General features: G+C 39.4%; 1 protein-coding gene across 2 annotated transcripts in view; it reads right to left on the reverse strand.

Annotated features, from left to right (window-relative positions):
* HLCS (holocarboxylase synthetase) overlaps positions 1–16,962 on the reverse strand; it is a 242,428-nt gene that overhangs the window by 20,145 nt on the left and 205,321 nt on the right. For both annotated transcript variants that reach the window (XM_036744985.1, XM_036744984.1), the window contains exon 7: positions 4,409–4,476. In XM_036744985.1, coding sequence (XP_036600880.1) covers positions 4,409–4,476 — 68 coding nt within the window. The remainder of the gene's footprint in view (positions 1–4,408; positions 4,477–16,962) is intronic.

Raw genomic sequence — 16,962 nt, forward strand, 5'->3', positions numbered from 1 at the left:
AGGACACGGGGTGAGTTAAATATGAAAGGATGATACCTAAAAAAAAAAATCAAATTAAGGGATGAGAGAGGAATATATTGAGAAAGGGAGAAAGGGAGAGATAGAATGGGGTAAATTATCTCGCATAAAAGTGGCAAGAAAAAACAGTTCTGTTGGAAGGGAAGAGGGGGCAGGTAAGGGGCAATGAGTGAATCTTGCTCTCATTGGATTTGACCTCAGGAGGGAATAATACACACTCAATTAAGTATCTTACCCCATAGGAAAGAAGGAGGAAGGAGATAAAAAAGGGGGGATGATAGAAGGGAGGGCAGATGGGGGAGGAGGTAATCAAAAGAAAACACTTTCAAAAAGGGACAGGGTCAAGGGAGAATAGGATAGGAAGGAGCAAAATATAGTCTTTCACGACATGAGAATTGTGGAAGGGTTCTACATAAAGATACACATGTGGCCTATGTTGAACTGCTTGCCTTCTTAGCGAGGGTGGGTGGGGAGGGAAGAGGGGAGAGAATTTGGAACTCAAAGTTTTAAAAGCAGATGTTAAAAAAAAAGTTTTTGCATGCAACTAGGAAATAAGATATACAGGCAATGGGGCATAGAAATCTATCTTGCCCTACAAGAAAGTAAGGGAAAAAGGGATGGGGAGGGGAGTGGGATGACAGAAGGGAGGGCTGACCGGAACAGGGCAATAAGAATATATGCCATCTTGGAGTGGGGGGGGGAGGGTAGAAATGGGGAGAAAAGTTGTAATTCAAAATCTTGTGGAAATCAGTGCTGAAAACTAAAAATATTAAATAAATAAAAAATAATTTAAAAAAAGAATATTAAGAAAAGATTTTTCTCCAAGATAATTTTGCATTTCTGGCACAGTCACCCTTTCCCTACGTCCTTTCATCCTAAGTGTTCAATTCAGTTATTGATGAAATAGTGAGCATTTCACCTTAACCTTAGAAAGGCCCTGACTACATTCTGTGGTTGAGGTTTGCGTGTGTGTGTGTGTGTGTGTGCGCGCGCGCATGTGTGTTTAAAATTGGGGAGGTAGAATGGTAGTCATATCATTGATTATTAAAATTTATATTAATTTCTTGAGAGAGAAAAATCTAATTTTTAAAATGTGCTTTAGTGGTTTTTTTATGTGCATGCTACTTGATCAATACATCAAGGGAAAGATACATGATCACAGTTCATCATGACAGCTTATATTTTAAATAGATTTACTCTCCCATCATGTTATCAAACAACTAACCTTTCTGAGACAAAGGCCAGGGCATAAAGACTAAAATATAATGGAGTTAGCTAGAAAGAGCTCTCAATGGGAGAAAAAAATGGATACAGGTACATGAACATCATTACGATTCATCAGTTAGCAGCTAAATTCCTTAAAAAAATCAGTATCCAAATATCACAAAGAGCATCTTCCAGTCCTCACTAAAAGAGAATCAGCAGCCCACCTAGAGTGTGCATCAACTAGGTTTTAGTCTTCAAAAGACCTATGACCAAAACAGGATTCTTCTCCCTTCTCCCCCTCAAATAACCAGAGTGCTAATTCTAGGCTGAGTAAGAGGGATGGGGTAGAACAAAATCATTTGTGTTTTATGGGAAGACTCAATCTGTTCCCTTGATCAATGGCGGTTTCTTCTGGACATTCCCCCTTCTTACCATTCTTATTTACACTGAACAATTATTATTAGAAGCATATAAATTGTAACCACTAGTCCTCTTGATTTTCTGAAAAGAAAATCTGATTTGAATCAAATTTGACTTGAAAGCAGTGCCACAATACTGTATTAGAGATAAAGCATAGAAGACAGAAACCAAAAATTTCCTTAAAGCACTGACCCCTTGGGTTTGCGTGAATAGTCCCTCGAACGGTTTTTTAAAAGTTTTTAAATATCAAAGACTGACTTGTACGTACACATATGGATACACAAAATGACCTAATTTTTAAAGGCCAGACAGTAGTTATATTAGCAACTTTGTTACATAAAGGACAAAGTAGTGATAGATACAACATTAAAAAGAGAAACTAAACTTTGAAAATAATTTGAACAAAAAAGCACACTCTATAGAAAAGTTTATCGAAGAATAGTTCACTTTTGATTTTCAGGGGTCAGAGGGCTGGAAATAGACACATTAAAGTTTTCTTTGCAAATCACATTGGTTCATGTCAGGAAAAGTAGACGGTGACAATTGGCTTCTTCCATTTCCTTGAATAAGGAAGTTTCTTCTTTTTAAAAAGTGCTCAGGACTCTGATACGCAGAAACAATACATCAAGGCCACAACAAGTACAGAGACTAACTGGATGCCCCACTGGTCTACCAATTACTGTTATTATCAATGGTAGTAATAATACTATCTGAAGGCTTCTTTATTTTGCATCTGCCATCCTGATAAAGTTCCCCAATAATATATCTTGGACAGTTCTCAGGCATCAGTGTAGTGCCCAACACCCTCAAAATTTTCAATGGTATCACCTCCAGCTTACTCCCTCTGAACTTTTTCTCTACCAGGATGTTCTTTCAGGAATTTGGTCAAGTCACAGACTTTGTAGTGTAGGATGATCCAAGTGCTCTTGCTGTGGCTGTACTTCAGGAACTCCTCCAGCGTGTAGCACTTCGCGATATTGTTCACCTCCGTTGGCTTCTCGACCCACGGAGAGATCCGGCAGCACTTTACACGGAGCAGCAGTAAGGGCATTTCTGATCCAGCGCATTCTCCTACCAACGCCCCAGGTCAGCCTGGGATGGGGTATGACTTGATTGGCACCTTGATTCTGTGTTCAGAAGGTGTGGGCAGTTTTCTTATAGTAATTCAGTAATTCTTATAGTAATACAGCGTTCGGGGTTTTTTGAATTGTAGTTTTCTTACAGGCCTATTATCTAGAAGTTGCCTCTATGCATCCTGCCTTCCAGATCAGTATGTTTCATTTACACAGGGCTCTCTCCCCTCCTCATCTCTGCCTCCTAGCTCCCATCTTCCTTGGAGTCTCAGCTAATACCCCACCCACCCTCTGCAAAAACCCTCTGCCAGTCTTTAATCTTAGTGCCTTCCCTCACTTATTACCTCCCTTTCATTCTGTATATGCCTCATTTGTACATAGATGTTTGCATGTTGTTTCCTCCATTAGGGCGAGAGCTCAGTGGGAACAACGATTATGTTCTGCCTTTCTTTGCATCCTCAGTACTTAGCTTAGTGCCTGGCAAATGAAAATTATGAATTATGTTATTCCAAGAGCTTTTCTATTTCCCTACGATCAGAACTGGTTACTGTTTTTGAACGTTAACATTATTTTTGGGTCATCCTCATAGTCGAAAAGAGAAGGAGGGAGAGGGAAGGAGTAAGCGTTTAGGCAGCACCTACTATGTGCTAAGCACTTAACACACATTATCTCATTTAATCCCCATAACAACCCTGCAAGGTGGGTGCTATTATTATCCCCATTTTACAGATGAAGAAACTGAGGCAGAGAAAGGCTGGCTAACTTGCCCAGGGTCACACAGCTAATGTCTAAGATCACATCTGAACTCAGATCCTGCTGACTTCAGGCCCAGCCCTCTCTATCCACTGTGCCACCTAGTGGCCTCTGAGAGAAAAGGCAGCTTTCCCAACTGCCATAATGGGCACATTTTTCCCCCCCACAGTGCCGCAATCCTCTTCATGCCATCCTTTGCTTGCCTCTACAAGTCACTAAGTAGAACTGTGCTTACTACAGATGCTGCCACAGTTTAGGGAAAGACAAAGACAAGATTGCCTTGCCTCCTCAGGAATCACTCTCCATTGGAAAGCTTGGCAAATTCTTACTTATAATTGGAGGAAGAAGGGAACTCAGAAGCTATTGTGTATAAACGTCTTCACTTTACATATGAGAAAACTGAGAAATTAAGTGACTTAGACAAGGTTGTAAGGGCAGTTAGAACCAGTCAGGATTTGAACTCAGGTTCGCTGACTCTAGAATCAATGTTCTTTCCACTACTGCTTATTATGTACAAAGTACTAGTCATCACCAGAACTGACGATGGTGGAAAAAAAAGCCTCTTTTCATCCTTTCAGTCATCTTCTCTCTTTCTTCAAACATTAACCATTGATGTAGTAGGTGCTTGCATAGTGAACCTTTGAAAAAATAAGTTTATCTCTAATACAGCCAGAATTTTAGAACTACAAAGCCTGGAATATATCATTAAGGAAAATTTATAGGACTTAGCTAACCAAATGCTTAAAATGATTGTGGACAAATATCAAGTTTTTAATAAACATCACAGCAGAAAGGGGGTGTTTTGATGATTCTGCTATTCCTTCTGATCATGGCTTCCACTATTCTTTGATATCAGGCACCCAAAGGATTAGAGTTCCATGGCAACTGCCATGAAGATTTCAGAATGCGTAACACAATAATGACAAGAGGTGACTGACCTTTTCCTTGTGTTTGCCGGGCTGCAATGGCTATTAAACCCAGGCCTGGTGGCACCTCGAACATCAACCTGCAAATTGTGGGAAAGATTGGTCAACAAAAATGTAAATAAAAATCAAATAATACACTGGTCTATCTTGGGCTAAAAGAACATTCTCCATTCTCTCTCTCTCTCTCTCTCTGGTAATTAATCTGTTTTTAAAGGTATGGTAGCTGCAGGTTTCATTGATTAAAGTCAGGAGACACTATAAAGATCACCTATAAGATAATCAAGAATATTCCAGCAAAATTTCCAAAGAAGGAGCAAGCAAAAACACACACACACACACACACGCTTTATATGCACACACCATAATTTGGTTTATATAAAGCATCTTTGAATTGTATTTCTTCAAAGTCTTCTATCAAGTACATATTCTTTCCAACCTGGTATCCCTATCTCCAAACAAGAAACAACCAGCAATTCCTGACATTTGTTTCTACTTACAGTGCATTTTTGTTCAAACTCTAGAATATATGTAATAACAGAAGTTTTTGATTATTTAGAAAATCAATATGGTGGCAATAAAGCAGTTTAAAAGATACACTTTCCCAGGAGAACTAATTATGTTTTAACTATAGTAAATAAATCCACACCTTTTGAGAACTCTGGAGAACCCTGGATTATTTTAGGCTTGGTTTCTGCTTTTAAAATGGCTTCACTTAAAAGAATATGAACTTCCCTTCTGGGGATAGTAGAAAAGTGTACTTTAATACCACCAAATGAGTCAACATTAACTGAAAAAAAATGTTGCTGTGAGAATTTCCTCTGAGCTACATTGGGCATATTTTAACTTCACATTATAATACTTTTCCTTTTCATTTCAATTTCCACTGAGTTACTGAATAGGCACAACATAGACATGAATTCTGGCAAAATTTACTTTTAATAAATTAGGAATAAAGGTATTTGTGATCTGAAACTCCTATTAATCAACGTGGCTGTAAAACCTAACTTATTTAATTGAACATACCCATTTGGAGATAAATACACTGTGGGACTTTAAGTGATTCTGTGTCCTCCTGGAAATGACCATCATATGTAAAATGAGAAGAACCAGGAGGAAAAAAAATTAAGATATTACCACAATAATGTAAAAGAAAACATCTTTGAAAGACTTCAGCGGTCTCTGATCAGTGCTGAATTATGACTTCAGAAGACTGATAATGAAGTATGTTTCCTACCTCTTGGCAAAGAGGTAACAGATTAGAGGCACAGAAAGAGGTATATATACAGACACAGTCAATGTATTGATATCCTTTGCCTGACTATAATTTTTAATTACAAGGTGGGGCTTCTATTTGGATTGCAAAGGGAAGAGGTAATGAGGGCAATGCAAAAAAAGCCTTTCAAAAAGAGCATCAGAAACATTAAAAACATGGAGAGGAGAAGGAAGTTTAGGTGATACAAACAAGGCAGTTTTGTTGCTAACATGTCAAAGTTAATATACATTTTAGTAAAAATTGTACATAAAAGAAATTAAGTGTTTTATACAATCCTCTTTTCTTTGTTGTTGTGTATTGAAACATTTGTGTTTGTTGATCTTTAAGTTCATAATTAAAAAGAAAATTAAAAAATAAAAATAAATGACTATTATAGGGGAAGACTAATTATAAGTACCATTGCTCCCCCTACTGCCAGGATAAGTCCTAATGGGAGAGATGCTACAGAAGGAACTAATTTTTTATTTCAGCCGCAGTAGGAGAACAGAATTTTACAGATGGTTAAGGCCAAATAAGAGAAGGTACCGCTAAGAGTAGTGAAAAACAACAAAATTTGTCACCCCTTTGAAAATTCCTTAATGGTACAGGAATCCCAAATATTTGACCATTCAAACATATAGCCCCAAACCAAGAAGAGACCATCACAAGACAACGGAATAAAAGGTTATGAGCCATAACTGATAAGAGGACTAGCAGGCCCACCAGATGTTTTCCCCCATGGCTACTAGAAAAAGTATAAGCGTTTTCAAAGAGAATCAAGCTTTGAGGACCATTTGCCAATTCTGCTTCCATTTCTTATGTGTACTCAAAAAAGTACTTCTTTTGGACTAACACACACACACACACAACAACAACAACAACAACAAAAAGTAAAGAAAGTAAAGAAAAAACATACTTCAATCTCCATTCAGACTCTATCAGTTCTTTTTCTGGAGATAGGTAGCATTTTTCATCGTAAGTCCTTCAGAATTGTCTTGGATTATTGTATTGCTGAGAACAGTAAGTCATCCACAGTTGATCAACCACACAATACTGCTATTATTGTTCACAATACTCTCCTGGATCTGCTCATTTCACTTGGCATCAGTTCATATATGTCTTTCCAGGTTTTTCTGAGAGTAAACCTCTTGTCATTTCTTATAGCACAATAGTATTCCATCATAAATCATATAAAACAACTTGTTCAGCCACTCCCCAACTGATGGACATCCCCTCAATTTCCAATTCTGTGCCACTACTAAAAGACCATATAGGTCCTTTTCCTTTTTTTATCTCTTTGGGATACAGACCTAGTAGTGGTATTGCCTGGTCAGAGAAGATATATATACACACACACAGTTAAAACCATGTACACATACATACATACATATATATACTTACATACATACATACATACACACATACATACATATATATATATATACATATATATGTATATGTATATATATATATATATAATCCTTTGGTCATAGCTCCAAGTTGTGTCCAGAATGGTTGAATCAGTATACAACTTCACCAACAGTACGTTAGTGTCTCAATTTTCCCACATCCCCTCCAACATTTGTCATTTTCCTTTTCTGTCATATTAGCCAAAATAATAGAGGTGGGTAATAGTTCAGAATAGTTTTAATTTGCAATTCTCTAATCAATAATGATTTAGAGCATTTTTTCATAAGATTGTAGATAGCTTTGATTACTTTGAAAACCACCTGTTCATAATCTTTGACCCTTTATCAATTTAAGAATGGCTCTTATTTATATAAATTTGATTCAGGACTCTATATTGGGTGATTCTTTAAATGAATACGCATGTACTAGACAACTTTATACTATAATCAGTGGTGGTGGGTGGAGGAGATCATAAGCAGAAAAATGGTTGCTTCAGAAACCAAGCACAGAATTTTAGAACAAAGAGAAATGATTAAGGGAACTATGAAGAACATATGAATGAAACTGCTAGAGGTTTGGCAGCAGTTAAGAAAGTATATTAATGGGAAGACCAAGCCTGTTCTGCCTACAGGCCATGAAGAAATCCTGTAAGGAGGAGCATAACATGGTGAAGTAGCTAATGATTAGGCTGAAAAAACCAGAGGCTGAGAGCTTTATTTGTACTATCTGAGATGACTCCAGGGGCCTTGCCACATAGCTCCCAGTCAGCCATGGAGCATTTATGAACCTTCTCATTTTTACATTTCTGGAAATGAAGTTGCCTACATTTTCTTTACCAAAAAGGAGCAAGCATAAAAGCATTTTTATTCTTAGTTACTGATGTTCTCACATAAGTCAAAATCATCATATAGTTACTACCTCCTTGACCTTTTTTCTTTTGTAGCTGACTAGGGAAGTAGTTGTGTGTGTGTGTGGTGGAAGTTTTTGTGAATGAAAGTCTAGCATATTAGCCAAAATAACCAGGGATATTGAAGAAAAAATGCTCTATTTTTATATTCTTCTCTGAGTTGGTACTAAAACAATATTTCAGTATCGAAGTATCAGAAACCTTCAAAGAGATTACTTTGCAAGTGATAAAGAAATCCTGGCCACTTGTACCAATTAAGCCCAGTAGATCTAATTTCATGGAGCTAGATGTAACAACAATGTTACCAGCAGCTGCTGTAGAGGTGTAAGGCCAATAACACCAGCACACAGCAGGGCTGCTACCACAAGTTCTTTGATCTGCTTTTCTAAGGAAAGTAACTTTAAGGGATTTACACAATCTTACTTTAATTAAACATACATATATCAGTCACTTAGCTCAGGGGAAAAAAGCACCCTGAACTTCAGAGAGAACACAAACAGAAATTATATAAACAGAGCAAATAACACAAATGAGCAGACAGGGCTTCTAATTGTCCACAGCAATACATACATATTTACCAGAGAGAGAAGCACCAACACCTGGGTTTTCAAGGCAGGGGTGGGGGGGGAATCCTTAACAGCTACCCAGAGTCTCATCTGGTCAAGTCACACTAACACACTTCCAGTGAGCGAGTCTCCCAAAGCAAAATACTAACCTCAGAGTATATATACACTTCTTTAGGGTCAGCCCACAGAGGGTGTCACAACCATGTGACTCAAACTCATGTGACTTAGGCTTTCTTGTGACTTAAGCAGGTCATCAAAGACTCTTGATTCAAACAAAGGCAAGACTCAATGAAAGGCATTTGATTGCCTTAGTGCTGAGAATTAGAACTCCAAAAGGAAAAAGAGCGAAACAAAAAGTCCCACTTTGTTGGATAAAAGACTGGTAATGTAAGCATTGGGGTTGAAACCTCTCCCTTTTAGCTCTGATACCTAACTAGGTAAGAGTACTTTTTGATTGAATCAAATTGTATGAATTGAGTGTGGACACCTCCTAGAGCAAATCAAAGCCATTGAGTGAAAGACCAAGTCGTGTACTAAGCAATTTGTATAAAAAGAAGAATCTATTTCAGAACTGGAGGAAGAGACTCCCAGGATCTGGATTTGAAAGCTTGAAGTGACCACAATATTTCCAGCATTCCTTTGAAGAGCAAAACAGGGAATGAGCCAGGGCTAGGAACAGAAACATAGAGAAGAGTCACTGGCACCCAAGCTGAAGGAACTCCCAAGGAAAGGTCAGCTTTTTCCTCTACTTTCCCTAAACAACACCTATCTATCAGCAGGCACTATAATACAATCTGCTCTTTAGCTACATAAAGATTTCCAATAAATTGAATTGTGCCTCAACCACAAACCAGACACATAGAAATTTAAGGTTAAATGGCGTCAACAGACAATCACAACATCACGAGACTTATGTGAAAACCAGGTTATTTACAAGAGAAATGAACACGTATGTGGAACACAAAAGGACTGCCGGTCTTCACCGGAAGTTTACATTTTTATATAGCAGGACAAAGGGAGGAGGGGATACCAGGAAGGGTTGTGACATGAGAGGGGGAAGCGGGGAAAAAGAAAAGACCACTCCCCATGGGGAGGAGCAAGGTGATGGCAAAAGCCTCATTCTTGTTCCTTGGGAACTGTTAGACTATGGAGATAGGAGAGTCTGCTTATTTGTAAAGGACCCCAGCTGCACAAGCATTATCCCAGCCTGGCACCTGTCTTGCCTCCCAAGGACACACAAGGGAGTCCAGCTTGGGGTGCAACAACAAATTATATCAGCTCCTGGGGAGCTTCATCCTTGACACATACAGGACCTCCTGCATGCTCTGGGTCCAGTGTTTGTAGAAAATATGGCAACTCAAAGGGGACCCTTAAAAGCCCTTAACACACACTCCCACCCCCACCTCCGCCATTGGTCAGCGGATAGCTCAAACTCTGTTTAGGTGTTAAGAATTTTCCTAATAGGGGCTCAGAACAACTGTGACTGAACTCAGAACTTTTCATCTAAAATAAACTTCCTAAGGCCAAAAAGGAGGGAACCAAGTGGATCTTAGAGACGCCCTAGGCTGAAAGTGAGTAAATCTTCATTACTTTAAACAAACTGGTAGGAAGACACATTTGAATTAATTTAAAATGTCAACCAAAGAATATATCTTTAAAGAAAATAATTAACAAATGATTACAGGATGAGGACTAAACTAAGGATCGGCAAACCCAGGTTCAAATTCCATCTCATACTCTTACTGCATGTACAACAACAAGCGAGTCACAACGTCTCAGCTCCTCAGTTTCCTCCTCCATAAAATAGGGATAATGATACTTGTCTTTAAAGGCTACACAAATGTGAATTGTCACTATTATTAGGTATATACAATGTATAATTAGCAGCACCTATTGCCACTTTAAGTATTTTATTTATTGCCATTCCTAAGCATTCCTATTTCTAGGCTTTCCTTTATATTAGAGAGTAAATAACTACATACTTGGTCATGATTTAAGAAAGCATCAATTGTGAATAAGTCATTAAAATACATTAATAAAATAAAAATGTATTCCTGGATCAGTTCAATTGGTGCTTAGTGGCTACACCTCATGGATTTATCAGTAATTCCAGCTGTTTTGGTCCATCTGACTGCCCAGACACATTGTCAGAGAGAGGGGAGCAGCATCCCACCTCCACCCCTGAAGCATTCAAGAAAGCTAAGTGCTACTGTAACCTTGTTGCATAAAGGGTTAAGTAAACCTCCTTCTTTGTTAAATATTCAGTGACTTGAGAGAGTATGAATTAAGAGGGTGTTGGCTGTAGAGACACATCTACAACATTTGGCATGATCTTAGAAGGTTGAGATGAGAGACAGCCTCATGGCTCACATCACGGTTAAGTTGGGGAAGAGCCCTGCAAATAAGGAAGAGGTTGGTGTGACTAAACAAAGGGACACTGCCTGGCTCCCTGTCACCAGAGCCCTCCTGACTGCGTATGAGACTGGCAGCTGGCCCTCACTCAGTCAGACAGATTAGTACAGTGGGTGAAAAAAAATAGCTAAGGCCAGTATTCTTTGATCTTGGCTGTGCTGCATAAATCAGAATGCCAATGTAGTCAGACTGAAAGTAAACTAGGCCAACACACTTGGAAGTTAGTGACAGGCTTTCATAGATAGTGCAATGGAAGCCAAGGGGTAACTATTAGCACAGCTGATGTCTGTGCAAGTAAAGAGATCTTTCCTGACTAAGGTGATGAGTTAGGGGGCCCAGACAGGAAAGAGCAGCCTTTACTCCTATATACACACTGCTGAAGAAAGGTTGAGAAAATTCATGCAATGTTCGAATTGGGTTCACTACAAATTTATGTTCCGTAACCTCAACTGATACTAAGCAATCTTAGTGTATCTCCCTTACCAACTCCCTATCCCTTTCTCCACAGTAGCTCTTCCACACTTTATCATCCCTCCTCAAACCTCTCAAGGCTTTCCCTCCCCCAACTCTATCAGCTGAGATCCTTCCACAGAAAAAAATTGAGGTGATTCATCATGAGCTCCTTCTTTTCCTTTCTTCCTCATCTCCTATCACTCGGTTGCCTTCGGCCACCATCATCTCGAGTCGGATTTCTTTCTTCTAAAGCAATAAAATGTTCTCACTTTTTCCTTTCAATGTTATCATTAAAATTTGGACATGGCTCCCAAGGGGGAGACCTCTGCCAGTCTCATAAGTAATCAAGAGGGCTCTGGTGATAAGGAGCCAGGCAGTGTGTCCTTCTTATTTGAAAGACTCTTCCCCCAACTCAATCATGATGTGATTCTTTCATTTGATGAGGTAGCCTTACTCCTCACCAAGGCTAACCACTCTACCTGCACACGTAATCCCATTCTATCCCATCTGTTCCAACAGATTGTTCCCTCCGTCATCTTCACTCTATCACTCATCTTCAATCTCTCCTTGTCTACTGGCTCCTTCCCTACTGCCTACAAACATGCCAATGCCTTCCCTGTCCTCAAAAAAACAATTAACTATCAGCAATATGAATTTTTGCCAGTTTGTTGGTTTAAGATTTTTAAACTGCAATAACCTGTCTACCAACTTTATTTTTTTAATATCATTTTTCCTTATCACTGCTAGCCAACAAGATGAGTCAAATTTCCCAGGTCCAAGATTTAGTGTTAATGTTTTATTGCTTGAAAATAAAGAAAAGACAATCTCCTCTAGCAGACTGCACGCTCCTTGAGGGCAGATAACTCATTTTATCCCAAAAGACACTGCAGTATAGAGAAAGACCTCCGGAGTTGCAGACAGGGGCGATGGCTTAGGATCTCGTCTCTGCCTTTAACTATCAGTAACAGTGTGACAGGTTCACCAATCTGAGCTTCAGTTTCCTCATCCCTAAAACTGGGATAATAATATCTGCACCAGTTACTTCACAGGGTCATCCTGAAGATCAAAAGAAACAAAAAATGATGTTTTGTAAACCTTAGAGTGCTATATAAATATCAAATGGTATTCCAAGGCTTCTAGTGTAATTTCATGCATATGGCAAGTACTCAAAAATATCTGTTAAAGGTAGATTGTAAATTTTTAAAGGGATCTGCTTAATTTATACAACTGACAGAATAGTGGCATTTACAGACAAGCAGGTGGGTTTTTTCTTACTGACAAAGTCTAATCTAATGATATCTCATACAAAATTATATCATTGGCTTGATTCAACCATTTCATAAATATAATTATGTATTTGTAGGCATTATAGACTGTATCACATAGGCATTATAGACTATTAACTCCTTGATGCCAGGGAGACTTATTTATCTTTGTATTCAATTTAATCCAACAACCATTTATTACGTATGCATGCTACATGTTGTAATAGCAATTTAGATTTGAAGATCTTTCCCACCCATTAATAGGCCATGTGACCTTCTCACATCACAGGAAGCCTAAGACACATGTGGTGAGAGGAGCTTGATGAGAGGAAAAGGAAATTGTGTCACAGGAAATGCTGAGAGAGCAGTTACAGCAGTTATAACAGTTAGAACTGAGGGAAAGAGAGTAGACCTGTGATAGCTGCACTGTGGGTTTTGATTGTTTTGGGGAAGGCCCCAGCAGGTGGCAGAGAGGTTTTCAGATAACAAGGCTCCATGTTATGATACTGTGTGTTGAATTCTTTGCTGCTGCGATGGATTGGGCAGATGGCTTATGGGATACGATCCTCTGGTGTCTGAATAAATGGTTTACTTCTTTGTATCAGGAGGGCAGAGTTTATAATCTCAAAGAGGATCATAAACATGTCTGAAAGGTTCGGAACCGCCGGATATAAGAAACTCTCAAAGTAGAAGGCAGAAGAATCAAAACATTTATTTAGGCTCCACAGTAACCAACCCATGAACCAGAAGCCCCATTTTGATATGTTGATCAAAATCTTCCAGGCCCAATAAGTACGCCTTGCAAGAGTAACCAGGAGGCTACAGAGAAGCATGATTGCGTAAAGCAAAATCATGCTTCCCCCTCGATGGTAATAAGATTACCCACTGGCCTGAAGTCTTTGTTCAGCTTCCTCCCGTAGATCAGCTCTGCTACTGGCAGCTCCTGCCTCAGCTGTGTCTGTGTCTGTAACTGAAGCTGCAACTGAAACTGACGATATAACTGTCGCTGCAACTGACGATGTAACTGTCGCTGGCTCCAACCGAAAAAGGAAAGAGAGTCTTCAAGCTGTCCTCTCCCCTCTTATAGGGTTTTTGACATCATCAAGCTCCGCCCGAATGACCAGGGCTGATTGGTTCTTGAGTTGGCCCCTCCCCCTAGGGTAGAGGCTAACACCTCCCCTCAGCCAGCCCCATGACTCATCACACAGGAAGTTGTCTGCTTCCCGGCATGCTCCCCGGGCCTCCTGCCCCGGAAGAGCAAGCCACAGTGTCCAGAGGCTCAATGAGGTAAGCTGAGTCATTCAAAGAAAACAAAGGCCATTCTGGCTACACTCCACCCCTTGTTATAGGATACATAATCTAATCAGCCATGTATCCTATAACATACATTGTGATCCAATTACAAAGGAAACTAAAACATATCATTCATTATAAAGCAAAACATATCATTTGGTGACATTCCTAAATATTGGTTTACGATTCAAATGTGATCCACCCCTAGGTCCCAGCAAGATAATCTCTTCAATCAATCATCCCCAAAATAATTATTAATAATTCAAATGTCCACCCCTAAATCCTTGTATCCATTACATAGGATCAATAATATCATAACAATAAAACAACACAGCAAGGATAACACAAAATAAGTAAACAGAACACTATCATCATTTCCACCCCCCTTGAACGATTGGGGCTCAAAATCTTGGGGTGAGGGGTGAAGGTCTCATTTTCTATAGCTTCTTCATGCTGAAATTGGATGTAGAGATGGCCCTGCCCCCAAAAAGTCCCATTCCAGAGGTCATTTCTTTAACGAGCTGGCAGGAATTCCAAGAATGCTACATGCTTAGGCAGTCACCGGAAAGTGCAGGGTGCTTAAGCCTGAAGGAAACAAAACTAGCAACAAGGTTAGCCAAAACAAAGGACAAAGAGAATAGTCTGTGAATCTATTATTATAACCTATTCACGGTAAAATATATGGTTCAGGGGTACGATTTGGTAATTATTTTCCCCTGAATAGACAACTGTTACAGTGTTGTCCTTCCCATGGGCTATAACTTCTGCAGCCTTTGGAATATCATCTGGCTTCCGTTTTACCCATACCTTAGCTCCTGACTTTATTCTATCAATGGAGCAAGACCCTTTTGCCCCTCTAGTAGTTATTTTGGGAGGAGGGTTAGTTTTCACAAAGGGTATTTTTTCACAGGGGATAATAATGACTTGAACCATCCTATCATTTCTACAAAATTGTACAGGTTTTTTACCCATATTCTGGAGTGTCACAACAATTTCTTTTTGATAATTAGAATCTATCACTCCAGCCAATACATGTATTCCTTGAGCCGCTAATCCTGGTTTAGGTAATATCCGTCCAAGATGATTCTTGGGGATTCTCATACATACTCCAGTAGGGGTTTTTCTTATCTCTTTCCTATTTAACCTAAAATTCTCTATGCAATGTAAATCATATCCTGCTGAACCAGGTGTTCCTGGACTTGGTAGTGGGACATCTTCCCTCACAGTCCAAAATTCAATGTTTTGGATCTCACATGTTTGCTGTTCTCTGATCTGCAGATTTGGGGTCATCATTCTGGCTAGAGGTGTACTCCCCCCTAAGGGTCTATTATTCAAATTACGTAAGGCAATAGACAAATTATCCTTCCAATGTCGATATGAATTATTTGAGCTTAATTTTCTCAGCTGTTCTTTCAACAATCCATTCATTCTTTCAATTAGCCCAGATGCTTGTGGGTAATATGGAATATGATATATCCATTCTATATTATTCAACACACAATATCTTTTCACTTCTTTGCCCTTGAAATGTGACCCATTGTCACTTTGAATCTGCATTGGGGTTCCATAATATAAACTTACAATATCTAGAGTTTTACAGGTGTTTTTCTGAGTTGCGTCTTTATAAGGACAAGCCACTAGTACACCTGAATAGGTGTCAACACACGTACATACATATTTACATCCTTTATCCTGGGGTAGTGGGCCAATATAATCTATCTGCCAAATTTGGGCTGGAACTTTTCCCCTTGCTATTTCTCCAGTAACTATCCTAGGAAGAGTTCGTTCTTTTTCTAATTGGCATATACAACACTCCTCTGTTATTTGTTTTAACAACGCATGAGAAATACTGATACCTCGATCCTGTGCCCATCGATGGGTGGCCTGGACCCCTAAATGGCCAGCAGTCTGGTGGACCCATCTTGCTAAGGCTGGGTCATCAGTTGGAGTCGGAGTAGGGACAATACATTCAGTAGCAATCTTTGCTAGTCGATCCGCATGTGCATTGTACTCACGTTCTGGTGTGGTCAGGGTTGCATGAGCATCAACATGAAAAACTGACAGATCTGTAACCAAAGACATGTCCCATATATTTTCCCATAACTCTTTACCCCAAACTTGTTTGCCATGAATCTCCCAATTCTGATTCTTCCATATAGGCATCCACGTAGCTAATCCATTAGCTACCGCCCACGAGTCAGTAAATATATGACACTGTCCTCCTTTCTCTGCTCTGATGGCCTGATGCACTGCCATCAGTTCAGCATATTGGCTACTTCCACCTATCCCAGAACTTTCCAGAGTTCTCCTTGTACAGGGGTTATAGGCTACTGCTTTCCAATGTCTCTTCTGTCCTAAATATTTTGCTGTCCCATCAGTAAACCAAGCATGTTTCTTCTGTTCTTCATTTAGTCCGTCATATCCATTATTCCATTTCACTAAGGATGGTACCATCTGTTGCTTAGATTCAAGGGGCTTTTCATTGCTCTCAGTATCAATGTTCGCCACAGATTCATGTAGAGCAGAAACTCCATTTTTGCCTGCTCTGGACCTATTCTGAATATACCACTTCCATTTGATTATGCTTGCCTCTTGTGCATGTCCAATTCTGTGAGAAGCTGGGGTACTCATTACCCAAGTCATAATTGGAATTCCAGGCCTTAATACCACTTCATGACCCAGAGTTAGTTGCTCAGTTTCTACTAAAGCCCAATATGCAGCTAACAGCTGCTTCTCAAAAGGTGTATATTGCACTCCAGATGAGGGCAGTTTCCTTGACCAAAAGCCTAAAGGTACACTTCGGCTTTGTTGTTTTTGCCACAGACTCCAATTTGCATAGTCATCTTGTACAGTCACTTGTAACTCCACTGGCCCATTTTGCATAGGCCATAAGTCTAGAGCTAATTGAATAGCAGCCTTTGCTTCCTCAAAAGCTCTACTTTGTTCAAGTCCCCAGTCAAATTCATATTTCTTTCTGGTGACTTTATACAAGGGTTTTAAAATCTGTC

This window comes from Trichosurus vulpecula, chromosome 2, assembly GCF_011100635.1.
Source record: "Trichosurus vulpecula isolate mTriVul1 chromosome 2, mTriVul1.pri, whole genome shotgun sequence".
In the NCBI taxonomy this organism is placed as follows: Eukaryota; Metazoa; Chordata; class Mammalia; order Diprotodontia; family Phalangeridae; genus Trichosurus; species Trichosurus vulpecula.